The following is a 27,602-nucleotide window of genomic DNA, read 5'->3' as shown; positions in this document are numbered from 1 at the left end:
TGGACAGTAAATTTTGTAGGGGGAGGATTCCTCGTTGCTTTTTAAAAAAACAATGTGTCTATAGTGATGCAACTTTGCAGCTAGCAAGCAATCAAATGGTTTGTTAATAAATAAGAAAACAAATTCCCACTACATGATAGATATGATCCATTTTTACTCTAAAATGGTCAAGTGAGCAAAGGTAGCTGAAGATGTTAAGGTTCCTGACTTCCTACTGATAAAATGATCAAGTTGCAAGGACTTGTAACATTTCACTGGGCCTGCAGCACCCGGCAATGGTATTCTCCAAGTGCCCATATAGGGAAGATGTTTCGATAAGCAGAGTAGCTGATCATGCAGTTCTTGTTGAAGACTCCTGTGATTTCCTGACATTTTAAAAAGGTGTTACCCATTAGATTCCAGAAAACGCACTGGACTGTTGATTATAACAGAACTATTAAATGTGATATACATTTACTTGTATAAAATGAATGGCAAAAGAAGATGCTAGCTTGGAGGTAGATGAGCTACCTGTTGTGGAAAATCACCATTGTCCATTTGTGAGTTTATCAACACCTTAGCTGCACGGTGCAATGGTGTTGGATCTCTCTCTGCCTGTTCAAATTGAATTAGAATGAAATCAAGAAATTGACTTCTCCCATAATAAACACATGCAACTAAAAGTATGCATTCAAGGATGGCTCATAAGCCGCTTGCATGGTGAAAACAGTCGTTGTACACGAATGAGCGGCATGGACGCGCTCATGACATAAAATTAGAAAAAGAAGCACGTGTATATCCACAGGACTTGGCTTTCCATACCTGACTTCAAAAGTAATAAAATAGCATTTTCACGAAAGGTTCTGGAACACTACGATCCTCATATGCCATATGAGTATATGACAGTCAACTTACGTGTGGCATTTTATTCACTTAAGTTCCAGATCACCATGACGTGGGAGCGGGATATGCTAAGACGCTCTATGAAGAGCGTATTGACAACCTTGTGAACTTAATGGAGATGACCAGACAAGATGTTCAAACGAACTCAAGATCATGACAACTACCTTGATTATTCTGAGAAACATATATTCTTGAGCTGCCCACCCAAATGGAAGCTGTTTGACGTCAAGAACGATCTAAGTCACATTGACATGGATACGTGTGTCCGTATCCAACACGGATACGAAGTGTCTGACATGGAGAAATACAGCATGTGTCTGTGGTGCGTCCAACATGGACACGTGGATACGTATCCGACATGGTTAATTTTTAAAATATCGTGTGTCCGTGTGTCATAGAGAATTATCTATTGCACACTTATTTCCTCATGAGGAAATAATAATTTCACACAATAGTTCCTGACTTCCTGTCAAGTAGCGGAGTGTGAACACTCTTGTTAATGGCCAAACTATAGTGTCTTGGTCCTTTGGTACAATCACCTACTTACACATCGTTCAAGAAGGGGATGGGCTCATCGGAGTTGAGTTGGAAAATTACTACCCCTCCTTCCACAGTGTAATTCAATAAGGAATTTGTTGTTCCAAGCAATCCAAGTACCTCCTGAGCTGCCTAATGCTGAAACGTGACTAGAGTTAACATCACCGCTTCCCCACAAATATCCTGTCCTACGCTGATTCAGTATGCCCACTTAGGATATAGCACGATCAAGATTTGAACCTTATCTATTTTCCTATTCGCACCAATGACGTTTTTCTTAAGTCCCAAACCACTTCCCAAGACATGATACTAGTCCGCACTTCTCTCCTTTTTCACACCCAACTCGGTTACATCAATCACTCTTCCGGATTTGAAAGATCTATATATACGCTTGAGTTGGTTGATATTAACAGTCCAATGATATATTTAAATTCACTTCTTCTCTGAACATGTAGCAGTTTCATTTGATTACCGAGACTATACTACTTCACTATACACCCCAAATGACTTTTCTACGTAGGCTTTCTCAATAGTTCATCTAATTAATCAGAAAAAAATTCTTGTTTCAACTGCGCAAAGATCATGTGATCCTACACCAATGAGCCCAGAATTGGTAGAGTATGAAAACATTCTTAAACAAGAACACGTCAGGGACATCCCCTCAACATAGCAGATTAAAATTCACGATGCCAACTAGTATCCTGTCTTCTGGCCCCATAACGAGGATAGACCTTACAAGGCAAAAAATCAAAATTTCACAGAAACATAAACAGAAGATAATGGCTGTGTTTGGTTCACGAAAACCAAATTCATAGAAAGTGGAGAGATACTAGGAGAAAACACCACATTTGTAGGAGTAGTGGTCTATCGCGATGTTTTTGGGCTGTTTTGGAGGAAATCAACTTCCCATCTCTCAAAAAAGAAGTTGCTTTCCTTAAAACACCCGAAAGATATATGGTGACAATACTCTCTCTCACTCCTATAAACATGGCGATGATACTCTAAACAACTATCCACTTTCCAGGAATCCAAATTCCGCAAACCAAACGTAGCGAATAATTAAACTCCATTTTTACCTGTCCAGCATCAATCAGAGCCAGCATAGCCCATCCAGTATGTACCACATGTGCTCGATTGCCCTTGAGATGTGTATACACCTGTTTTCACAATGTATTAAATGGTTTTATATCCCTCAGTAGATTTATTGGAGTGTAAATTTGAGCTTAAGAGTTACCAGTTTTCATTAGAATTTCACTACTATTTGACTTTTCTACACATACTCTCACCCCCCCCCCCCCTCAGCTCTTTGAAAAGCAGACATAACACCCCCAAAATCCAAGATGCAAAGTGAAAGCTACATCTAAGAAAGTTCTCGACTTCTCATAGACTTTCGATCTTGATTTAGGTGGGGTATGTTTGCATTGTAAAGAACCAAGGGGGTGGGGGGATGTCATAATATTTTTCAACCATGCAATTGAGATTCTTTTCCACTGAAAATAGTTTAGAATCCACACATACAATTACGCAAACAACTAGAGAGTTTCTAATACCAAGAAAAGAATATAGCACTAACATTACTTATTGCTTCACTAAAGTCAAATTATATCTTTCTCAAATGAATCAAAGGCAAGAATATGCTGCCCAAGAGGATTTACTGGAAAAACACATTTTACACCCAGTTTCAGAATAAAGTATGAAAATGCAGAACATGCACCCATGCTACACTTCAGAGGGAAAACATACAGAACAAATGAATGGACCACAGAAAACGAATCCAGCTCACTATGAGTATCTCCAACTTTTCACTTTCTAGATGTGATAATAATGATAGATTCGGTGATAGAATGGAAGTCTTCAAAGAAAAAAGCCTCAACTATGCACCAGCATACAGGATAACAAGTGCTGGTATACAACAAAACAAAAACATAATAAAAATACAGAGCTGTCCTTTAACTTAAAGAGAGGAAGCAATTTAAAGTTTGTAAGCAAAGTTTATGAGATAAACAGTTTTTATATTAGTAAGAAAAAGTCATACAGCAACTGACATTAAATAAACCATTCAATTCATGAAAAGGAAATGCAAGGAAGTACGAATAGATATATAAGCAAATCTAACCTTGTCCTGACAAGAACGATAACTCTCTCCCCAGCCACCTGAAGCCAGCTCTTTGGACATCAGGAAATCACAAGCTTTGCGGATGCTAGGGCTGTTTCTATAGGTCTCTCTGGCAGCAACTAAACCCTTTATTCCAAACCATATTCCATAGGTGAAGCAAACTCCCCAGGATCCATACCTATTCAGGAAACCTTGTTACAATTAATGGACTCAACCTCAAAGATACTAAAGTTCTTAAAGATTGCTCAAATAAACAATTCATTTCAGCCATTCCATGATCAACTGCAATTTGCGAACAAAATAGAAGAGAAGCAATTGTAAAGTAAAAAAAATTAATAATAGAAGAGGATTAGGGAGGAAAGCACACCATGAACCATCTGCTGCTTGTATCTTCTTAATGAACTGAACTGATTTTGCAATGCAATTTTCTATATCTTCTCTTCGATGTCCAGGATGTAATCTTTTGAATGATGTCAATGCCTGGATCGCTGCGGAGGTACACTCCACGTAGCTACAGAACTATTCCAGTTAGCACCAACTCAAAATCAAATCATAAGAACAAAATAGGATTCAAGGTACTGGTCTTACGGGTAATCGATGACAATGTCACCAAAAGTTTCAGCAGGGTTGATTACCTGATACCATAAAAGAAAGGACATGAAGACAGAGTTAGGTTTCAAATAGAGGACATTTAAACAAGGACATTAATGTTATTGGTTGAAAATCACATGTTGATGTGTTCATATTAGTAAGATACCTCTAAAACCACAAGAACATTTGTTGAAATTGAATTAACTTAATCAGTTTGTACCACACTATATGAGGGGTTCACCTTTAATCTTCTAATAAAACAAAGTGCTAGTGTGGTTAAACATCATACTCTAATCACTTGCTATCTTGCATTAAAGTCTAATAAAACTTCCGAGAAATGTAACAGTTCTTGTGGGAAAGAAAATAAGAGTATAAACAGATATGTTATGATACCTCCAACCATGGATAGGATCTTGTCAATTCATATGTAGCATATCCGCCATCGCTGTTCTGCAGTGTTACAAAAACATAGAGCACACCAACAGTGAGACACTGGAATCAAAACAGAGAGAGAGAGAGAGAGAAAAGAAGTTGCACAATGATAACTAATGACCAACTGCCTTTAAAAGGCATTATAGAACAGTGATATCAAAGCAGCTGCTGTTGCCCTAAAGTGGAACAAGGGACATATATAGTTATATACTTTCTTTTGTGGAAATTAAATAAAAGGTTGCAAAAAAGATCAAAGAATAAAAATCAATAAAAACACAGAGTATTAACTGACTAAACTGAGATCAGGGGGTAGATATTATTGAACTATAGAACATGTCAAATATATATATATCAGGGGGAGTCTAGTCAGTTAATACTCTGTGTTTATATATATATATATATATACACAAAAATTCAGCCTTTGATTCAACTTTTAAGTCCACAATTTTTCTTGGATTCGTTTACAATGTGGCTACAGTGAATGTGGTATAAACCATGGTATAAAAAGTGTGGTAAACGGAACCTGCTCATATATACATATTTATATTTTCGCTTGAATCACATGTCAAATGTGTGTTGTTTTTTAAATGTGGAGCTACTTTATTAAGCTACATCTCTTGATCATTGGTGATATGTTGGATATCCAGTGGACAATAATATTCTGGATGCAGATCCTCTGCCATGTACACTCTAGCGATAACGAAGAACAAGATGAGTGCAGAATTCCCTAACAAAGCTGTAGAAACTTGAAAGTTACATTAAACCAAACTAACATTACTGTTACAACCCAATCCCTCTTACAGTCACTATTCAATAGCTCTTAAGCACTGTTCCCCCTCTCACTCTCTATTGGTCGCTCTCCCCCTTTTCTTAGGTCTTCCCTGGTATCTTAATGAATCCGCCTCCCTTTTTCCTCTCTTCCTCTTTCTCTTTATATCTGTTTCTTCCTCCATCAAGGTCCTCCACCTATCCCTCCATCTCACGGTCTCCTTCTCTCCACGTGTAGGGTTTCCGTACCGCGACCATGTGCCTTAGCTCTAATCCTGTACGACACGGCTAAATGTCCTAAACTGCCTTGGGCGCATCCACCCGCTGATGTCCATGGTCACTAATCCTACCACTACAGATGCCCCCTCTCGAGTCCACGATCTTCCAGCGATTGGAGAGTCGAGAGTCCAGCTCATTCTATCTCTCTGCAATGACCTTCTACCTCCCTCGCATCGCTGGATTTACGTGCACCCCATGCGCTCACTGCCTGCGTCCCTTCAATTTCTGTGTCTCCACGCGTCACCCCATGGCTGGTCCCTTTTGGTGTCTCCTCGATTTCAGCTCCCCTCAAATTACGATTTTGCCATTCCCTCTTATAAAATCCCGCTCGATTCTTCCTTCTCTCTCATTTTGCCTTCTACTTTCTTCTGGGTTTATTTTCTCCACCACTCCCTCATCTTCCCTTTTTAGTTACTCCGATCTAGCACGCGTTCCTCACCTGGGTTTTCCTTCCGCTCCAACTTCTGTAACTGCCACACTCTCCTTTCCACAGGTTGGTCTTCTTCCCTCTCTACTTCCTTTATCTTTTGTGCTGTGCATTACTCTTTTAAAGTACGATTCTCTCTTTCTTCCTTTTGTGAAATCTTTCGCCAATGTCGGACTCCAGATCCGACGCCTCCTCCTCCTCCCCTTCTTGCTGTGTTGCTTCTCCCCCTCCTTTTGATCCCACCGAGGCTCCATCCACCTCCGGGCAACCCTTTGCCCTTCTGCCGCCTCCACCACGTAGCCGTAGACCTAATCTAGAGGCAGTCAAGGCTGCCTATGGCATACCTGCTGATGTCACCTTAGAACACGTGCCCGACCTAACTTACTTTCCCCATTTAGTCCTTTACAAACCGGGGTGTCTTGTGGCCACGGTAGGGCAAATCGTTGCTGGACTCCACTTACCCCTCACCCGCCTTGATGTCGAGGTATGCAACCATTTTAACATCCCCCCCTGCCAAGGCATCGGCAACTTCTAGAGGGTCATGTATGCCGCGAACCACTACAACGAATCTGGAATACCCAAGATAACGGCTCGCGACATGACCGCTCACTTTTACATAAAAAAGAGCACCAAGGATGTCAGTGTGGGATATCATTCTTTCTGCGTCCGCCCTAGAAAACAACATTTCGTCCTCCGTGTCACCTTTTCCGATAAGGTGTGGCACCATTATCCGCTGTACATCTCAGGAAACTTCCTGTCCGCGGATCTTCCTCCTGAACTGAACCTTAATCACCTGGCTTTCCTTCCCAGTGGTGAGTCCCCCTTTTATTTATCATTCAATGTGTATGTACCCTGGTTCCTCATCTGATCTTGTAACTCTTTTCTACAGGTTGACGACCAGACTCGAAGTCGCGACCCTACGACCATATTTTCTCCACCATTTTCCAGAAGCTCCGCGACCTTGGACCCTCTCAATCCGCAGTTCCTGGAATTGATCCCACCACCGCCACTCCGCTACTGTCAGACCCCCAACTGAAGGTCATAGGAGGGTATAGTGCCCCCTTTTTCCGCCCCCCTCCACCCAAGGAGCGAAAACCTCGGAACTCCCCGCCTACCAAAAAAAGACGACCTTCCAAGAAATCCCAACATCGCACAGTCACTACCCACCAACCCCCGACTCTTTTCTCCAACTCCCCTTTCCAGTCCGCAGCTCGTCACTCTTACTAGTCCCTGACTACTTGGGAAGATCAATATTTGTCCCCTCATTCTCCCTCTGCTACATCTCCCCACTCCGATATGGGTGCTAACAAGAGGAAACTATTTGACAGTGACTCAGATGAGGATGCCGTTACTGAGGTTGCTCCCTCCACTATCGCCCGCTCATCTCCTGGACCGGCTTCAAAGCGTCTGCGACCCTCTGCCTCTGAAGAGCCCCCCGCCAATCTGCATACTTCAATTTTTGCTGCCATCGTCCGTCCTGACCAGCGGCTTGGTAAGGAGGCGACTTCCCATTGGCAAAGGGCGGCGACCACATCTTCGCCGCCTACCTTCAAGGTCCGCAATCGCATCGTAAATGCCAATGATTCGGCCTTGGAGAATCCTGCAGTGGCTTCCTCCCTTTTTTATAGGTCTCACCTTCCCAAAGACCTCGCTTATGCCGAAAGGGGCTCCTTTGATCATCACAAAACCTCGTTTTACACCAGCTGGGAGAAGGTATCCTCTTTCTCTCCCTAGGTCGCTTTCTTCCTCTTTTCTGACTAGCCTGACCCCTACCATCTCTTTCAGATGAGTTTGGACATCTCCTACATAATCCGCGGCCTCTTTGGTGCGAAGTCCAAAGTTGAAGTGCTGGAGAAGGAAGTCATCCGTCTTGAACAGTTGAATGGGGCCGCGGAACTGGACAAGCTCAGAGCATAAGACGAGCTCAAGTCAGCTGAGACCTCACACTTGGCCTACATGGATAAAGTTAATGACCTCCTGAGCTACCAGCGCGAAACCTTACTCTTACACATAACGCAACCACCGCAGCTCTCTCCAAGAAGCACCAAGAGGACACGGCGGCCCTTCTCAAACAGCATGAAACTGATATGGATGAACTTCAGGACCATTTCCGAGTGCTGGCCGATAAGAGGGTGGCCAAGAAGATCAAGGAGTATGACCTTTTTTCAAGGAAGGCCAGCTCCTTCCAGAAGACCCCCGCACCGGTCCCTAGAGCCGAAATTGCTGTGGTACCTGCGGATCCTGCTTCCTCTACGGTCACCGCTCCTGAGGTAGCGGAGATGGTGGCTGGGGCCATTGATGCGGCTGCGGATGCCGCTATTGAGGAGGCTGCTGATGCTGTGGTCCGCGAAGATGTGTAGATGCTTTTTATGTTCTGACCCTAGTTTCTGAGTGCTTTGTCTTGTTATAACCAAAGCCCAAAATATCGATATCAATGAATATATTGGTGTACCTAAAAACCGATATATATCGAATATATCCATTTTTTTGTGACCAATCCAAACTATTTAAAATATCGGAAATATATTGGAAATATCAAATTTATATTAAAAAATGGTCAAAAAGTCAACTGATATATATTGTAAATATCGGATATATCGATTATATCGGCGATATAAAGTTTTATATCGGAAAATATATCGGAAAAAAGGTTATATATTCGGTGGATATATATCGGAAATATCGATGTCGATGTACCAAAATACCGATATATATCGGCGATATATCGACGATATTTTGGTCCATGGTAGTAACTACTGTTGTTTTTTGCTACACTTGTTACTCTATACTTTTATTCTCTTTCTTTCTCTCTAAAGATCATTGCTGAGAGTTGATTGCCTCTTTTTTGATTTTGATGGTTGTATTATTTGTCTCGCGAAATCTGTTTTGTCTATTCTTCATCTCTTTGTGGGCCCAATATGATGTAAGGCCCTTTGTGTAACGAAGCTTGTGTTCCTATATTATTGAAGGCAATTCGATTTGCCTTCTCTCTTTTGGCTCAGTCTCTAGATTGCCTCTGAGGTGCCGGGGCACCTCCCCTCTCTGCAGCATGTGGCAACTCCCTTGCCTTGGATCTCATGTCCGCCAACCGGGTCAACTCACTTTGCCCGGGTTTGGTTGGGACCTCATGTCCCTGATGGGGCAACTCATTTTTGCCCCATTTTAGTTCGGACCTCTCGTCCTGCGATAGGCTCATCCCCTCCACCGCTTTCACTCTGGAGGGCAAAAGATATTTAATGCAACATTGTCCATCCCAAAAGTGTTATGGTTTTATATATTTACAAATAGCTCATGCAGTTGAGGACCTCTCCTATTACATTTACTCATGAAACTTTTTCAACAACCTCACATTCTAAGGTTTATCCATCATTCTCCCCTCCATGGTTTGCAACTTGTAAGTACCCATCCCTCCAATGTCAACCACGGTATAGGGCCCCTCCCAATTGGGCCCCAATTTCCCCTCATTCGCTTTCTTTGTGCTGGGGGTCACTCTGCTGCGGCACCGTGTCTCCCACTTTGAATCTCCTCAATCTCACCCTCTTGTTGATCTTGCCTCGGAGGCGGCGGTGATACTTTTCCACCTTATCGTCGCGGTGTCTTTTTTTTCTTCACCAAACTCATGTCCCCTCGACGGATGCCCCGGTTGCCCGCTCTCTCAACAACCCGTGTTCGGGTGGTAGCCGCTACCATTTCCGATGGTATCACGGCCTCTATGCCATATGCCAGTGAGAAAGGAGTCTCCCGAGTGGTTGTCCGCGGTGTCGTTCGATATGCCCACAACACATGGTTTAATTCGTCAGCCCAAGCCCCTTTTTTATCCTCCAATTTTATCTTGAGATTGTTGAGTATGGTTTTGTTGGAAAACTCCGCCTGTCCATTGCCCTTTGGATTGTAGGGGGCAGAGAATCACTGTTTCACCTGATGGGCCGCCAAAAATCTCTTCACCTTAAGACGAGTGAACCGGTTCCATTGTCGCGATAATAGCGTAGGACAGCCCGAACCAACATATTATGTTCTCCCACAGGAATTTGACCACTTGCACCTCTTTTACCTGTTGCAGCGGCACAACCTCAATCCATTTGGTAAAGTAATTGGTATCGGCCAACATAAATCTCCTCTTGCCCCTGGCCATGGGCAGCAGCCCCACTATATCGAGGGCCCACATCGCAAATGACCATGGACTAGACACATTGTGCAGCGGCTCAGCTGAAGCAAATATAGACTGAGAAAATCTCTGACATTTCTCACATCTTTTGGCAAATTCCACCACATCCCTTTCATGTGAGGCCAAAAGTATCCTTGTGTCAGTAACCGGTGGATCGTTGTCCTGCCCGCTGAATGGCTCCCACAATCTCTCTCGTGTAACTCCATGAGTACTTCTTGCGCCAGTCTCGGTCCCAAGCATTTTAGTAATGGCCCATTGAAGTTCTTGCGGTATAACTCCCCTCCCATTAGCGTGTACCTCAGGGGCGCTGTTCGACCTCCTCTTCTCTCCTTATCAATCACCTCTATGTCCCGATAAGAATTGTTTGATAGGCTCCATCCATCCTTCCTCTTCTTCAAGCGACACTCAATATCTCCCGGAGATTCCTCGGTACTTGGTCCGTCGATTTTCTTACTTTGATAATCCTCTCCTCCGACCACGGCATGGCTGCGGCTAAATAGGCCAGGGTATTTGCATGGCGGTTCTCCCCGCGGTTTAGATGTACGAATTGGATTTGTGTGAACTTCGCCGCCCACCTCTGTACGACTTGCAAATATCTCGCCATCCAAGGGCATCTTGCCGCGAATCCGCCGTTCGCTTGACATACCACTAGATTTGAGTTTGAGTATACGGTAAGTTCCTTCACTCCTAAACCCTCCGCCATCCTCAAGCCCGCGATCACAGCTTTATATTCTGATTCGTTGTTTGAAGCCGTGAATCCCAACTTCATTGTTTGTTCTAGCCTATTGTTTTCCGGCGTAACTAGTACCACACCTATTCCGCTGCCTGCATCTGTGGCCGATCCATCCGCGAATACCCTCCAACCATTCCTCTCATCCCATGGGTTCAAGTGATCCTGTTCCTCTTCTCGCCCGGGCTCTAGGACCATCTCTTTCCCCACGGGGATCCTTTGCGAATTCTCGCCAAAATTTCGCCATCGCCTCGAAATTCTCTCCGGTCCCGGTCTATTGATCTCATATGAACTCAAACATCACGCCCATTTCAAAGATCCTTCCTCGATTTTTCAGCTCTCAAAGCTCGCCAGGGGCAAGTTCGTCACTACGACATCTGGCGTGAGCTTCAAATACGGTTTCAACTTCGTATCGAAATATTAAGGCAAAGAGAGCGTGCTTTCTCCACTTTACCGTACCTAGTCTCCGCGTCTAACAAAGTCTTACTCTGGAAATACATCGACTTCTCCATTTTATTCACCACGCGAATGAGAACCGAGTTGATTGCATACTCCGTGACCCCCAGGTACAAATACAACTTCTCTCCCGTTTCGGGCCGCGACAACAGGGGTGCCTCCCCTAGATATCTCTTTAACTCTTGAAACGCTTGCTCACACTCTGCTGTCCATGTAAAATCTGTGGAGTTTCTCAACAATCTATACAACGGCCTACATTTGTCGGATGATTTTGAAATAAATCTGTTTAGGGCCGCGACTCTCCCCGCCAATCGCTGTACCTCTTTCACCGTTTGAGGTGAAGGCATTTTCACCAATGACCTTATCTGTTCGGGGTTAGCCTCTATTCCCCGCTGCGTCATGATATACCCCAGAAATTTTCCTGTGGTGACTCCGAACATGCATTTCTCTGGGTTGAGCTTCAAATTGTGATTTCGCAGTATACTGAAGGTCTCCCTCAAACCCTCAAAGTGTTCTTCCTCTGACATGCTTTTTTCCACCATATCATCTATGTATATCTCGAACCTCTTTCGATCTTGCTCTCGAACATTTTCTCCCCCAACCGCTGAAAAGTGGCTCCTACGTTTTTCAACCCAAATGACATTTTTTTTTTTTTGAAAGGCAAGCAGGGTTTTTGAGGTCCCTTACCCCAAATGGCATTCTAGTATAGCAGTACGTTCCCCCTTCCACTACGAAGGATGTCTTTTCCTGGTCCGGTCCATACATCGCAACCTGGTTGTATTCCATGAATGCATCCATAAATGAAAATATTTTGAACCCCGTAGTTCTATCCACCAACTCATCTACTTGCGACATAGGATAACTATCCTTGGGGCACTCTGAGTTTACGTCTGGAAAGTCCACACACATCCGCACCTTGCCATTTTTCTTTAGGACCGCGACTATATTAGATAACCAGTCCGTGAACTCCACCTCTCTTATGATTCATGCTCCTTTCAACCTGGCAACCTCCTCTCGGATTCCTTTTGCGTACTTAGGTCTCATGCTCCTCATCTTCTGTCTTACTGGCTTTGCATCCTCCCTCATATGCAGTCGATGACATGCAGAATCTGGGTCCAAACCGGTGATGTCATCTATCCCCCACACAAACACATCCTTGTTCTCCGACAAACACTGTACCGGTTTACTTTTCCACTATTCCGATAAATTTGCCCCTATTGATGTAAATCTCTCTTCTTCCCCTGCCCCCAAATTCACTACCTCCACTTCGTCTAACGTCTTCGGACCCATTGCAACCTCTTCCTCCCCATCCACGATCCACGGCCCCGCACTATAATTGCTATGCATGTCTTTTCCTGGGGTTCAATAATTCCCCTCCAGGTCCGCGAAACATCCTTTTAACGGTATCCTGATGACTGTTCTTCGATGCCACCTGATCGCCGCGGACTTCATACATTCCCATTGAAGTGGGGAATCGGATAACTTGGTAATAGGTTGAAGGCACCGCTTTCATCTCGTGGATCCACCTCCTTCCTAGGATCGCGTTGTACTGAGAGTTGGAGTCGACCACCATAAATCTTGAGAACAGAGTCACGAGCCCCCGCCGTGGATCGGGCAACAAAAGCTCTCCTATAGTTCGCGGACACTCCCATTAAACCCATAAAACCGGACGGACGGCGGGCGGTTCGGTTTCGGATCAATCCTCATCCCATCTAACGCCCCCCTAAACAACAAGTCCACCGCACTGCCACAATCAATCAGTACCCTTTTGACCATATAATTGCCCATTGCCACCGTAATGACCAATGCATCCTCATGTGGAGTGTTGACAACTCGGAGATCTGCACTGGAAAATATAATCTTATCTTCCCCATTCAATGCCCCTGCGACTATACCGCGGTCCTATGTTTGATTCATTGACCTGCTAAATACATGTCGCCCTTCTTATTTTGTCTCTATGGGCGTTGTGGCTCAGAACTTCTCCACTAAAAATAACATTGATGGTTCCCAATATTCTCCCTGGAGCTGGCACCGGCTCCACATTCGGGGCATTTGCTATAAATTCCCTCATCATTCCCTTCTCTATCAACCTCTGAACCAACCACTTTAACACATAACAATCATTAGTCTCATGATTGCGAACCCGTGGTAATGCGACAATGCTTGCTTGGCATTTCAAATACGGTTCGGTCCTTCGTACTTTGCATGTTCTTGATCAATGGTAATATCTCACTCAATGGCCCGTTTAAAAGGCGCGATATTCTAACTTCAGCGGTATGGTTTCCTCTCCTCTCTCTGCTCCTTCCGAAGCTATCTCCCTATTCCTTTCCTACCGCCGATATATGGCCGCGATATCGCTTCATTATCTTTGTCCGGCGACTTTCGTCCTTCAGTAATCCCTTTCTTTCTACCGATGACACCGCCCCCTCTTTAGAGTCCTTCTCAGATTGCGTCCCTCGTATCGAATATACTTCTACCCGTGGATATAACTTGTGCAAATACGCGATCTCATTCTTGAAACGGATCGATGGACCCTTCGCCTCCAGGCCGCAGACCTCTCTCAAACGCTTATCATTGCCGTCCCTTCATCATCCAAATCTCCACTTTCAAAGTCTCCGCCTTGAGCGGCATAGATATTCTCGACCGATTCACCGACCTTTGTCTCACGTTAAATAAGGTCGCGATGTCCACAACTCGCTTTTTCTGATGTATAAAATGATCTATGAACGTTTGCTCCAACTCCGGAAATTAGTTATACTCTTGGAAGGCAACCGATAATACCAAATCAGGCTCCCCCCTTTCAAGGCGCCAGAACATCATGCACCGCGAACCCATCGTATCGCGACTCTTTGCCGTGAGTGGCGCCTCGTTGTCTAAAATGATGAATGTGATATGGCGGGTCTCCCGCTTCCATCGTTACCTTTTCGAACCTTGGTTGATTGAACCTCTTTGGCACCTCCGACGTCCATATCGCGATCCGCTAGTGGGTTCATGGGTTCAATCCAAATACTACCCCGACTAGCCACGCTGTTTGATTCTTTTCGTTACGTTGAAGATTCGCCTCTCGGTCGTTGTTTATCATCTCTTGGACTTGCTCCATTGTTAGTCCCGCGACCGGGTTCTCCACCAGATTCGGCCCGTGCTCCTCCTCTTCCTCAGCTCTCTCATTCTCTGACCCCTCACTTAGCTCTTCCCCGACCTCTTTCTCCACCCTCTCTCTGTCTCTTCTCAACTCCTCATTCTCCTCTCTCAACCTTTCAATTTCTTCTCGCATCAGCCATGTTTCTTCCGCCGCTCGACTCTCCTCCTGTTCTTCCCTTTCCTCGACCTCTGCTTCCGACATCGCGTCTTGGACTCTCACCTTTTTTGGTCTACCCGCTGCTCTCTTTGGTGTCATTTCTATGCTACTAGTATCTTTTCCCACAGACGGCGCCAAATGTTACAACCCAATCCCTCTTACAGTCACTATTCAATAGCTCTTAAGCACTATTCCCCCTCACTCTCTATTGGTCGCTCTCCCCCTTTTCTTAGGTCTTCCCTGGTATCTTAATGAATCCGCCTCCCTTTTTCCTCTCTTCCTTTCTCTTTATATCTGTTTCTTCCTCCATCAAGGCCCTCCACCTGTCCCTCCATCTCGCAGTCTCCTTCTCTCCACGTGTAAGGTTTCCATACCGCAACCATGTGCCTTAGCTCTGATCCTGTACGCCGCAGCTAAATGTCCTAAACTGCCTCGGGCGCATCCACCCGCTGATGTCCATGGTCACTAATCTTACCACTACAATTACAAAGGCATAAGATAACTACAATATTCCATAAAACATGCATTTGGACTTGGGAGGGATCAAACCTTAAAAGCCACAAGCTCATTTTCATATTCAGAGAAATCAGAAATGAAAATTAGGTGGAACCAGTATTTCCTAAAAATGTCAACCGATGCACCTGCAACTTTGCAAGTACAATGGTACACAGTAACAAAAGATACCAAAAATAAGAATTAAAAGTGGAGCTACCTGCAGAGAGAGAGTGACATTCACGGCATCATACAATAGCTTGGTATTTAACGGTTCACCAACAGCTTCTGAAGAAATCTTTGATAACATGAGAGCAGCCTAGCAAGGAGGGAGATACTAGTAAGAAAAGGATAGCTTATAAAGGTGGCACGTTAAAGGGGCCATCATTTAAAGTTCATTAAATAGTTACCTTCAATCCTTCCGCTGTGCAGTCTGAGATGGGCCATCCATGATCTGCAATTGAGAAAGGCCATGCCCCTTTGGATATGTGACGATACCAGAAATCTAGATCACCAGGGCAATCATCTAAAACCTTCAAAACGAAGTAAAGTGATCAACAAAGAACATGTACGAAAATGACTATTTCTTTGAAAGAAATGACGGGCAATAAAGTCAAATCTAACCTGTGAGGCTTTTATGAAGTCGTGCGCCTTTTTAAGAGTTGGAAGATATTCTTCGAAGAGGTTAGTTGAGATGATTGCTTGAACGGCGAAAGCAGTATCCCACAGTTGACTTCCATTATAACCCTGCAATTGATTGTTATAAACCCGTAGATAATGAATTAAAAAATATATATTTCCAATGGGTGTTGAAGTATGGTACTCACAGATTATGAGAATTAGGGACACAACCTATCAGTTTCTGGTGTAACCTACCAGAAACTTAATTAATTTTTTCCAGTCATTAGGCAGCCAAACAGGTTTCACAAAAAAAAAACAGCAACAACAAAGCTTCCAAAATATAGCCAATAGATAATCGGTTTTAGAAATTTTCAGGGAACCTAACATTTTTTTGCCAAGTTTGATATTTAAACCCCTGATGATCCTACAGTAACTGTGAATGTTACTTGACTAGGTGCCTATAGGCTATAGCATTTGCCATATCAGTGAAATTCATATCCAACCTAATTATAACTGGAGAAATGGAATATGTATATATTAATAAATATGTGACCATAAGACAGAATCACAAGATTTCAAAGTTCAAACCTGCATTTTCATTCCATCTTCAGCAATCCACATGTAATCATGAATTCTTGGAAGATGCAATTTGAATGCTTCTGAGGTTGGATCCTCCACCCAGCAGCACAGCATATTTAATACCTGCTATGCAATCAATAGTGAGTTACAATAGATTCAAAACGTCAGCTGATATGTATACTGCAACTATCAAAAGGTACTAAAGCAAAACATGGTTATAAACTGGCAAAGGCTTACAGGTAGGGCTGGAAATGGAGCTGGTTTGGGTCGGGTTTCGGGTCAAACCTCTTTACCATATTAGGATCCATTGGGTTTCGGATATCCATATCCATTAAAAAACACAAAAAAATACACTATTTTAATGATTTTCATATATAAATGTACGATATAAATTAATTTTTAGGCATCAAATTATGAATCTTGTTAAAATGGTTTGGATTCGGGTCGGATTCTAGTCACTAACATAGAAACCATATCCATTAAAATGGATTCGGATATGGTCGGATTCGGGTTGAATCCCGTACCATTTCCAGTCCTACTTACAGGATCAAAGTTCTTAAGAGAATTTACATATAATACTAACAGCAGTCAAAGTTATAGAATTTGAACAAGAGAATCATGACGACGAATAACTAAAAGTGATGAATAAGTAAATATTAGTCAACTTGCATTAGCAAAAATAAAAATTTCTCTTTCAGAGGTTCTAATTATACATTTATCAATAAATAATTGGTAAACTGATAGCAGAGAGTTACTTAACAGGATGTTATAAAACTTGAACAAGAGAGTCATAGTTGATCTGTACGTACCTTATTAACAGGTCCTATGCATATATAGTGAGTATTTTCATCTTCATAATGTATGTGCTGCATAGTAGTGAGCAAAGCCTTCTCTCTCAGCTTGTTTGCGGGCCACCTCCTTAGAACAGGCTCAACACCTTTGTGAAGAATCGCCCAAAGAGTATTTTGTACAAATGAGTGCGGATAGTATAGATCTTCCTGCAGAATGAACACCCTTCTGTGAAAATGAATGCTCTCACAATAAAATGTTTGATAGATACATAGAGCAGATTGTTGGTTAGAAGGGCAGTGATTAACAATGAGTATTCTCTTTCTTCAAAAAGCTTAGATTTCTCAATGTACAAAATGGACTAATTGCAAACCTTTGCACAAAGGTTACGCGCTTCATTCCAATCTATTTCATCGTAGGGAACAGTAAAAAGCTCTTTTCTCAGAGACAGAATAGTCGGTGTAATTGGACCAACAAACCTCTTTCCATATATATATGACATTGGCAAATAAACCATACGGCAATGACACCACATCCTTCCTGTAACATTCAAAATTCAAAGGATTTAAATGAATTGTTTATAGTATCTCCTAGTTCTTTTTTTTTTCATAACAACAATGCTGAAGACATGTAAAGATAAACTAGAGAAGAACTGAGCTGGAAGAGGTACAAGAACCTGGATGGAAAGGGAGACAATGAGGGAGCAGCCATATTTCCGGAGGCAGTGGATTGTTGCCAGACCAATCAAATACTCCAAGTACCTATTGTCATTATGAAATTACTAACATAAGCAACAATAAAAGTACAAGATAAAAACAAGAAAGGCTAAAGCCTATTTGTAACAACTGAAAACTCTATATAACCAACAAAAAGAAAGGTCAGCTGTCCAACCGAAAGCCACATTTTCCCCCATGATGTTATTGCAGTCGCACTACCGTGTTTTAGAATCCAATTACGCCCTTTCTCCATTGCCCCTTTTCCATCATCAGTTCCTTCACCAAGCAATCTCAAAGTAACATAGGTGAGAGCTGTACCAAACATGGTACTAGCACCTTCAATGTGTAAACCCCAACCCCCATCTTCATTCTGCAATCCACATGTGTAAATGATTAGTAATGGTTCGTTCAGTAAAGATAATGTATCCAGATCATAACACATCTCAAGTTAATAGAAGTATTTAAATGTCAGATGATTATAATTGTGGAATTCATCCTTGCCTGATGATTATAAAGATAACGGCACATCTCTCGTTGATGCTCTGTTGAAAATACTGCATTCAATGCTCCTGTGACATACAGCGCAATGACCTGTTGCAGTAAATGATTACAAATCTGTTGTTATATTAAATAAGATGCTCTACACTTCAAAAATGAAGAGCACTGGTGTGTAAACAAATGTAGCACTACGACTATGAAAGGCTTGCTGTAGAAGACAAGCTTAAAGCACAGGTTGTAGCACCAACAACAGAGGCAGGATACTAGAAGTAAAAGAGTATCCAAATTTATTTCTACTAAATTTTTTTGGACATAAGCAACAATGCAAACGAAAAGCATGTGAAAGTTTATATACAACAAGTGAAAGATGTGAACTAAGTCCATCAAGTTCCACAGTGAAGAAGGGCAACACTTACCAGACCTGGCATGAGAAACATAGGGCCACCATAATCCCCTGGCCAATGCCCATCATGTCCCTGGATAGTTGAGTAATAGCTCAAAGCCCTTCTTAAAGTTGTCGTTACTGCCTCGTCTGTAACTTCTTCTGTATCATTTACTTTGACTTGAGGTAAGTTTATACTGAGGGGATTCTCCTTCACCATCTACATTTATCAAAGAAAAGGAAAGTGATTTAAGATGCATAAAAGAATGTGAAATACAAACCAGTAAGACATATGTTACCAGTTGTTTCTAAATTCCTTGAGAACATCAAGAGTCGGTTCCATTATGTACAGTAAAAAAGACTACATTGCGGCCAAAGAGAAAATGTACAACTAATCCAATTTGAAAAGGCAAGCAAGATGAAGGTTCCGAAGAGCCATATGTGGACCAAGTGATGAAAACTGTGGTTGCGAGAACCAAATTATGAAAAAAGTCCATATAAAAACCCACATGCTAAAATTCAATGGAGGAACATAATTCACTCGTCTAACTCTCAAACATTTGGTCAAAAGCATTATTAGTCATTGTCAATGTTCCGAGATAATCAAAACTTAATAATTGAGTACTACCAAAACGAAGCTTAGTACTGGTATTTTATCTTTTTCTTGCAGAAACACAAAATCAACTTCAATTTAATTCTACTTGATACCATTTCCAAATAAACGAGTTTGCGAAAGTACCTGAAACCTCATAAGTAGATCTGAACTATGTTTCTTCTCAAACCGATGATTCCTATAACCTTCCCTAGCTTTCTCAACTTCCATAAGTTCTTCTGGTCTCCCAAGATCAGGATCAAATTCCCATACTTGTCTTCCAGCATGATTATTCGCACTTCTTAACCATGGATCATTTCCTTCTGCTATCTTTAGTTTCCACATCACTCTTACTACTACTCAAAACAACAACAATCTAATCATATATATGTAATAATCAACACACTTACACATATATAATAACATATGGGGCAGTGGACAATGTCACTGTCAAACACAACGTCACATTTTCTTTAGTTTTATATATTCACAAATAAATAGATTTAAGGAAATGGAAATAAACGAGGGTGTGTTTAAAGCTTACATGAGAGAGAATACAAGGTTGTTTTTTAGCAGGCTGCCAAGTATATACGATCACGTGGAATTCTGTGACAGTTTTTTCTTTTGGTGAGTGTGGCAGTTGTTTTATGGACGGCGCGACTACAACACATTCACCTGTACAAAAAAAAATTACAAAGTCATCTTTAATTGGCTGATTGGCAATGACGTGGCGAGTAAAGATGTTCTTATTCAAGAACAGAAATGAAAGAAGAAGAAGAGGATTAACCTCAAAACATAAAACTGAAATTTATTTCTCTCACTGAAGATTCTTGTTATACATTCATCTATATATCCTCTAATTCTACAATCTAACTAACTATTGCTGACTAGGATGAAATGTGTCTTCTGCTGAATAACAGAATGCTGAGTAAATGTCTTCAATCCTTTGACTTTGTCTTCATAAATGCTTATTACCCTCCCTCAACAGATGCCGAACTGTATTAACTAAGAAATCGTGGAGGTAGATAATCCCTTTGTGAAGACATCCGCCACACATATATTAATGTCCGTACATGACCAACCCAACATAGTGGTAGTCTACCTCTATGTGTTTGGTTCTTGCATGGAAGATTGGATTGTTGATAAAGAAATGGCACTAATGTTGTCACACCAAAGCACAGTGGATGACTAAGTGGTACCCAGTTCTCCTTCAGCAAAATGCATAACCAATAAATAGGAAGACCATTTCGATTCTCTCCTTGAAACCGAGGATTTTGCACACCATGAAATTAGATTAGAACCAAAGTAAATGCAAAACCAGCTAAAGACTGGAAAGGTTTGACTAACCTTTTGAAAGTAGATACCTTTATCAATAAAACTTTAAGATACTGTCCAAAAATGATTTGTAGTTGGTTGTTTGCATATATTGGCAAATTTGATTCAATCAAAACGATATCCGGTTTCCACGTGAGATATTGAAGTCCTCCAACAAGTGATCTATACTCATTGGATCCGGAAGAGGATCACCACTATAAGGATCAAGCTTAATAGATGTTGAGCAGGTGTTGAACATGGTTTCGCTCCAGCCATTTTTAGTTTCTCCGGCAAGATCATATATATATTTAGTTTGTGAGAAATAGTCCTTTTGAATCTCTCTTGAAAAAAAGAAATAGACTAAAGATCCTTATTGACTAAGGTTAAGAATAATAAACCGATTTTTTTTCAATATATCATCTACATATACCGTAATATGTTGTATGATCTTGTACTCGATAAACAATTATGTAACAAAACCATGAGAAACAAGTGCTTTAACCACTTCTTACCAAGCACGAGGTGCTTGTTTGAGCCCATATAAGGACCACATGTGTTGGCTTTTACATCAACAAAACCTTGAGGTTGCCGATATAAATAAACTTCCTTTTCAAATGTCCATGGAGAAAAGCATTAGTAACATCGAAGCTGCCTAATATCCCAATCATGTTGAATGCACTAATGATAAAATCATCCTTATAGTTTTTGCAACAGACTAAAGGTTTTCAAAATACACCTTTTTCCCGACTAAACCCTCTAGCAACCAATCTTGCCTTATGTTTATCTATATGATCCGGTTTCTGGTTTAACTTAAAACCCACTTTTTCTGAGATCATAAGAACTAGACTCCATGTATTAGTCTTCAACAACGCATTAAATTCTCAGATTGCTTGTCTCCACTGAGAAACAACTTGTTTGAATGTAGTAGGTGTAGGTGGAAGTTTTTGAACCACTAATGGTAAGGGATGTTTAGTGGCCATGTAAGATTTAGGTTTGAATACGCCACCTTTTGATCTTGTTTGCATGACATGATTATTGGAAGAAACACTTGGGTGAAGAAAGAGAATGAGGTTGAATTGATCATAAAATTGGTTGTAGAAGTAGTTGAAGATTGAGTTTGATGATAATGAAAGGATTTTTGGAAAAATTGAAAAGAGTAGGGAATAGTGTTGTCAAGCATGGTGTCAGAAGTCTTGAAAATATTAGACTTGAAAGGAAACTCTGTTTCATTAAAAACAACATGTCGTGAAACAAAAACTTTACCAGTCAAAGGATCTAAACATCTGTAACCTTTATGTTCAAGACTATAACCTAAGAAAATGCAATGCTTACTCCTCATTTCAAACTTATTATTTTAAGGTTTGGAAAACAAATTACAACCAAAGGATTTAAGACTAGAATAATCGGGGAGAAGTTGAAAAAGGTTCAGAAAGGGGAAGTGTTTTAAGAGAAGGAGTGGGAAGCCTGTTAATGAGATAAATTGATGTTTGAACAATTTCAAGCCAAAACTGCATAGGTATATTAGATTGAGCAAAAAGGGTTCTAGTCATTTCTAAAATGTGTCGGTGTTTTCTCTCTACCACTCCATTTTGTTCGAGAGTGTATGCACAAGAAAATTGATGTTTAACACCACATTGGTTAAATAGGATTGAAAATCATGACTAATGAACTCACCACCACAATCGGTTAGACACACTTCAATTTCAAATTCAATTGATTTTCAATATACACTTTAAAAGAGACAAAAAGTTTATAGAAATCTGATTTAAGCACAAGAGGAATGATCCAACAAAATCGTGAATAGTCATCAACAATAGTTGCAAAAGCATTTACAACCACTCACTGAACATATAGGAGAAGGCCCCACAAATCAATATGTAAGATTTCCAGAGAAACCGTTGTTTTACATTCTTGTGACTTTTTCCTAACCGATATTGCATGAGATTGTTCTACAAATCACTTAGTTTGTCTTAGAGCTTGATGTAGAACTTGAGGTGAAGGATGCCATAGCCTTTGATGTTTAAGAAGCTTTATGATGAGAAGTCTTTGAAGGAGTTGAAGAAGAAGTTGAAATGAAGGTGAATGGATAAAGTCCATTTTCAGTTTACCTCAAAAAAGGATCCTTATTGTCCTTGACAACAAAACCATTAGAATAAAAAGTAAGCGAAAGCAATTGTTATCCAGAACAAACTTATGAACTGATAAAAGATTGTGTGTGATTTGTGGAACATGCAAAATATCATGCATTTTGAAGCAAGATTTTGAATTTCTAGGGTAAACAAATGAAGAGCCTGTGTTTTGAATAAGCAAACCTTGACCACTTCCAACTAACACCTTATCATTGCCCTGGTAAGACGATGGTGCAAAGATATTTGAAATATCAGATGTAATATGATGAGATCAAATTCGATACCAAGTAGGTGTAGATCCTGAAGAATATGCATGAGACGCATAATTTGTTGTTGGTGCATGAGGAAAATTTGAAGCAAAATGATTCTGAGCCAATCCTTGACTTGCATATGAGAAGTCATCATAATTGACAAAGCTTGAGCTTGGTCCACCATAAGAAGAAAACCCCATATTCCCATCATTCTCATTATAAGGATCATTGTAAGAAAAATTATATCCGTAAGAGTCCGCATTACTATATCGGTAATGTTAGCCATCATAGCTAGCTTGGTTTTGGAATTCTTCCCAAGATAAGAATGACTCATTCGGTGATGACAATCAATTGCAAGATGACCTGCCTTCCCACATACTTGACAAATAGGTCTGTTACCTTGATTAGAAAATTGACCCTAGCTATTATTTCCACCTCTCAGAATTTGGACTATGGCCTCTATTGACCATTGAATTGAGAATTTCCACCATTTTTAAAATTTCCTCTCAAATTTCCACCTTTGTTATTCCTCGCCAATTGCTTGTATAAGCACCCCTATGGTTTCCATTATGGTTATAATATCCTCCATGATTATTCCTCGATTCTGATAATTGCTTAAAAAGGCATGTGAACTTCCATCATGTATTTGCCCAATTTGATCTTCCATTGACAATTCCTCACTAAGCAACAAGGCATGTAACTCATCTGAAGTAACTAGATCCTTTCTAGTTCTGATGGAGGTAGCAAATGGTTTATAATCACTGGTAAGACCAATAAGAATCTGATACACTAAATCTTGCTCTTGTACAGGAACTCCAGCAGCAGCAAGTTGATCAGCTATCTTCTTTATATTATGAAGATACTGTGTAATAGTTAAATTTCCCTTCTTTTGAGCTTGTAGCTTAGCTTTTAGCTGCATAACATGTGCCGTTGAGATAGTAGAGAATCTAGTCTCTAATATTTTCCAGAGTTCATGAGCAGTCGACACTCCCACTACATATGGTAGTAATTCACTTGACAATGTGGCATTTAGCCAAATCAATAGAGTTTGATCCCTTCTCACCCAATCACAATATAAAGGATTAACCTGATTACTTTCATTGCCCATATCATCTCTCAAGTATTCTTCAGGACACTTTTCTTTACCAGTTACCAAATTTGTAAGATTAAAATTTCTCAATATTGGTCTAAAACATGATTTCCATTGTAAATAATTTTCTATCAAGTTTCACAAGAACAAGATTAGAAATATTCTTAAAGATAAATTTTGAAACGAACTCACTAAAAATGATGCATCTTGAAACAAAAATTGAACCAATAACCGGAGAAAATCCAAAGGTGAAAACGAGCCGCCATTGAAGCACTAGAAACTTGTGAATTTGGTGGAATCACCGTGGAATTCGATCACTTACACCATTTGCACCACCATTTGGGTTGGTTTCTTGATTCATAGTTGAGTTTGAAATTGATAGTTGATGATGATTTTGAGCTGAAACTTGATTACTTCTTGTCATTTGAAGAAAAAAATTTGGATCTATTTGATAATTTTAATTGTCTCGCTCGATACCATAAAGATGTTCTTATTCAAGAACGTAAATGAAAGAAGAAGAAGAGGATTAACCTCAAAACATAAAACTGAAATTTATTTCTCTCATTGAAGATTCTTGTTATACATTCATCTATATATCCTCTAATTCTACAATCTAACTAACTATTCTTTTCACCGGGATGAAATGTGTCGAAAACGGTTACAACCTAATAATAATCATCGAAATGGATGTCTTCAATCCTTTTGACTTTGTCTTCATTTTTGACTCTTTGATGCTTATTAGCGAGAAATTAAAAAAAACAAAAGTACGCTCTCTCTCTCCTCTTTTATACCTTTCTCCCTTTCTCCGTATCTTCTGCAAAACTAGTAAAAAACCCTTTCTCCTCATAAAAAAACCCCAACACCATATTAACAGTCTTTCTCCGCCACCACACCAACATGCCTCCAAAGTTGTACACGTGTGACAGGTGGTGAAGTAGGTACACCCAGTTCTCTAGCACCCAAAATAAGACCATTAGGACTCTCCTCAAAAGAGATTAGAGAAGACATAGCAAAAGAAACAGCTAAAGACTGGAAAGGTTTAAGAGTAACAGTAAAACTAACTGTCCAAAACCGTCAGGCCAAAGTTTCAGTTGTACCATCAGCTGCTGCTTTAGTTATTAAGGCATTGAAAGAATCAGAAAGGGATAGGAAAAAAACTAAGAATATTACTGGTTAAATTTTTTTAATCTTCAATAATCTAAAATATGTATGTTATAGAATCACTATACCACACCAAAATCTCACCACCTTTCTACATAAATAAATCCACAACTTTCCGAACCAAATTTCACCGGATATCAATTGCATACAAAATACCCAACTTATCCTATGATATTTCTGGTAAGTTTTTGAGACATAAGAAATTATTAAGAGTTATCAGAGCTAGAAATAATACTGATACTAGTTCTTATGGTGTTGGGGTTTATTTTATGAGGAGAAAGAGTTTTTTACTGGTTTTGTAGAAAAGACGGAGAAAAATATAAAAGAGGAGAGAGAAACGTGAGGAGAGAGAGAACAAAATTTCTCGCCATTTGCCAATCAGCCAATTAGAGATGACTTCGTAATTTTTTTTTTTGAGTTTGTCTACCCTGAGGATATCCTCATAGGGACGAGGTCCGCGACCATTGGATGTGTGATCCAACGGTTTAGAAATACAAAATCATCTCATTTTCTCTCTCATTCTTTTTTGCTTTTAATTTTCACACCCTTAGATCACACATCTAACGGTCCGCGACCCTCATCCCTATGAGGATATCCACGGGATAGCCCAGGCCTTTTTTTTTGTATAGGGCCATGTGTTGTAGTCGCGCCCTTGTTTTATTATGTTTATATTCTGTATTTTAAGTTGGTCAAAATTTGACAGTTTGTTATGACTTATGAGACTAGTCAAATATTTAATTTATATGTTTGTTGATTATCGAAAATAAAAAGAAGCAACTCAAGCTAGTGCCATCGATAAATTTTTTTTGGGTGATGATACTAGAAATATAAAGCTCAAGTTCAGCTAGCATAAAAAAATTACTGATTTTATTTAAAATAGACTTACCAATCAAAAAATAAAATAAAAATAAATAAACAGGTTATTTGCTTTCTAATTTATTGGGGCAAATTGATTGTTTTTGTTTCATTTTGGTTTTTGGATGGGATTGACAATTGAGTACAATAATTATATGTCGACTCCTTAAATGATATATATATCGATAGGAATCTTAAGATAGAGACACTTACCCATAGACAAATCACCTTGGGTTATATATTTTTGGACAAGTTAATCCATCTCTTGTAATATTTTAAAATACAAATGTTTGTGGCACAATGAGTATTACTGTGTATTACAGTTACTTGCGGAATGCTCTGACTAAAAAAGAGTCATGTATTGGGTACCATTGGAATTCGATCGCGCAGCCTCCAACCCAAGTCCAACAACGAAACTCAATAGCAAAAGCCCAATACACCTCTCCCCCCAGCTCAACTCATACCGGTTACAAATTGTTCTAACCAGTCATCTCTCTTGCAATTTCTCACCAAAAAATATCCAAAACAAAATTTGAGTTTGAGTTTGAATTGATTGTGGACATTGTGTTTGGGCGCATTGTGGAGATTGAGAGTTTGGAGTTTGGTTGAACACTCAAGAGATTTTGAGTTTATTGAAGGAGTGTCGTTGTGCATTGCAAACAAGAATAGTTTCGTTGGTGCAAATAATCATTTCTCCAGTTTCGAATGATAATTTTGGTGAGTGCACAATTTAATTTATTTTATTTTTGATTCAACTCTAGTTTCTCAATTTTTTGTGTATATTGTTAAATAATGAGTATGGTTGTTATTGTTATTTTGATTACTCGTAATGTTTTGTTGTTATTTTAGTGAGTGCAAGGTTGTTTGGAAATACCAAACCGAATTATTGTTTTTGTTTGAAAAAACCCCAAACGACCCAGTGAGGTTGTTTGAAGATGCCCCAAATGACCTAGCGAGGTCATTTTGTATATGGCTCAAACGACCCAATGAGGTTGTTTGAATGTGTTTGTAAGGAGTTGAGTGTTCAAGTTTCTCATTTAGAATGACATAGAGTTGAGTGTTTGTAGTAATTGTAGGGTTTGAGTGTTTGTGTTATTCAAGAATGTAGTAATTTTGGTGGTTAGTTTTAGAATCTTCGGTTACTTGATTTGTCGAGAAAAGAGTTTTATGAAAGTATACATGGTGCATTGTTCAAACATTGTTTTAAGACTAGGTTCATTTGTATTAAATATAGTAATTTATCTAGTTCGATTTCATTATCAATTGGAAATTGTTTGAATTTAATGATGTTTGATTTTTGTTTTAATAATCTTAGTGGTATACCAATTATGGCATTTGTTTCGTTGCAAAGTAATCCTTGTTGGAATTTTTAGAAGTTTTGGAAGTTTGGAGGTTTTGAAACTGTAATAATAGTGTTAAAAATCAAAATATGATTTAGATTTGATTAAACTT

The 27,602-nt window shown here is 40.2% G+C and overlaps 1 protein-coding gene across 2 annotated transcripts; it reads right to left on the bottom strand.

Moving 5' to 3' along the window:
- Positions 1-81: 81 nt before the first annotated feature.
- On the bottom strand, positions 82-25,549 carry LOC147509449 (cycloartenol Synthase-like). 2 transcript variants are annotated; one of them, XM_086601743.1, is made up of 21 exons: positions 25,197-25,549; positions 24,926-25,086; positions 19,895-20,025; positions 19,498-19,706; positions 18,793-18,978; positions 18,380-18,469; positions 18,054-18,248; positions 17,839-17,923; positions 17,536-17,702; positions 17,183-17,371; positions 16,383-16,496; positions 15,798-15,920; positions 15,584-15,706; positions 15,394-15,492; positions 4,520-4,576; positions 4,124-4,170; positions 3,903-4,046; positions 3,536-3,713; positions 2,496-2,576; positions 511-594; positions 82-365 (listed from the first exon to the last, which is right to left on the bottom strand). In XM_086601743.1, the coding sequence occupies exons 4-21, from the start codon at positions 19,693-19,695 to the stop codon at positions 252-254; spliced, it is 2,274 nt and encodes a 757-aa protein (XP_086457869.1). In that variant the 5' UTR covers positions 19,696-19,706; positions 19,895-20,025; positions 24,926-25,086; positions 25,197-25,549; the 3' UTR covers positions 82-251. The 2 variants fall into 2 exon arrangements, with proteins under 2 accessions (XP_086457869.1, XP_086457870.1); XM_086601744.1 differs by lacking the exon at positions 2,496-2,576.
- Between the last annotated feature and the right edge of the window lie 2,053 nt (positions 25,550-27,602).

Source organism: Coptis chinensis, chromosome 3, assembly GCF_015680905.1.
Source record: "Coptis chinensis isolate HL-2020 chromosome 3, ASM1568090v1, whole genome shotgun sequence".
Taxonomy (NCBI): domain Eukaryota; kingdom Viridiplantae; phylum Streptophyta; class Magnoliopsida; order Ranunculales; family Ranunculaceae; genus Coptis; species Coptis chinensis.
Note: the sequence above shows the minus strand (reverse complement) of the source record. Positions and strands in the feature narration are given on the sequence as shown.

Bases quoted from the DNA above. Each gene is read 5' to 3' on its own strand.
- LOC147509449 (XM_086601743.1), bottom strand. From the start codon at position 19,695: ATGTGGAAACTAAAGATAGCAGAAGGAAATGATCCATGGTTAAGAAGT. The intron at 4,171-4,519 runs GTATCATAACAT...TTATGGTATCAG, and splicing joins GATCCTATCCATGGTTGGAG to GTAATCAACCCTGCTGAAAC. The intron at 595-2,495 runs GTAAAAATGGAG...CAATTTGAACAG, and splicing joins CTCTGATTGATGCTGGACAG to GCAGAGAGAGATCCAACACC.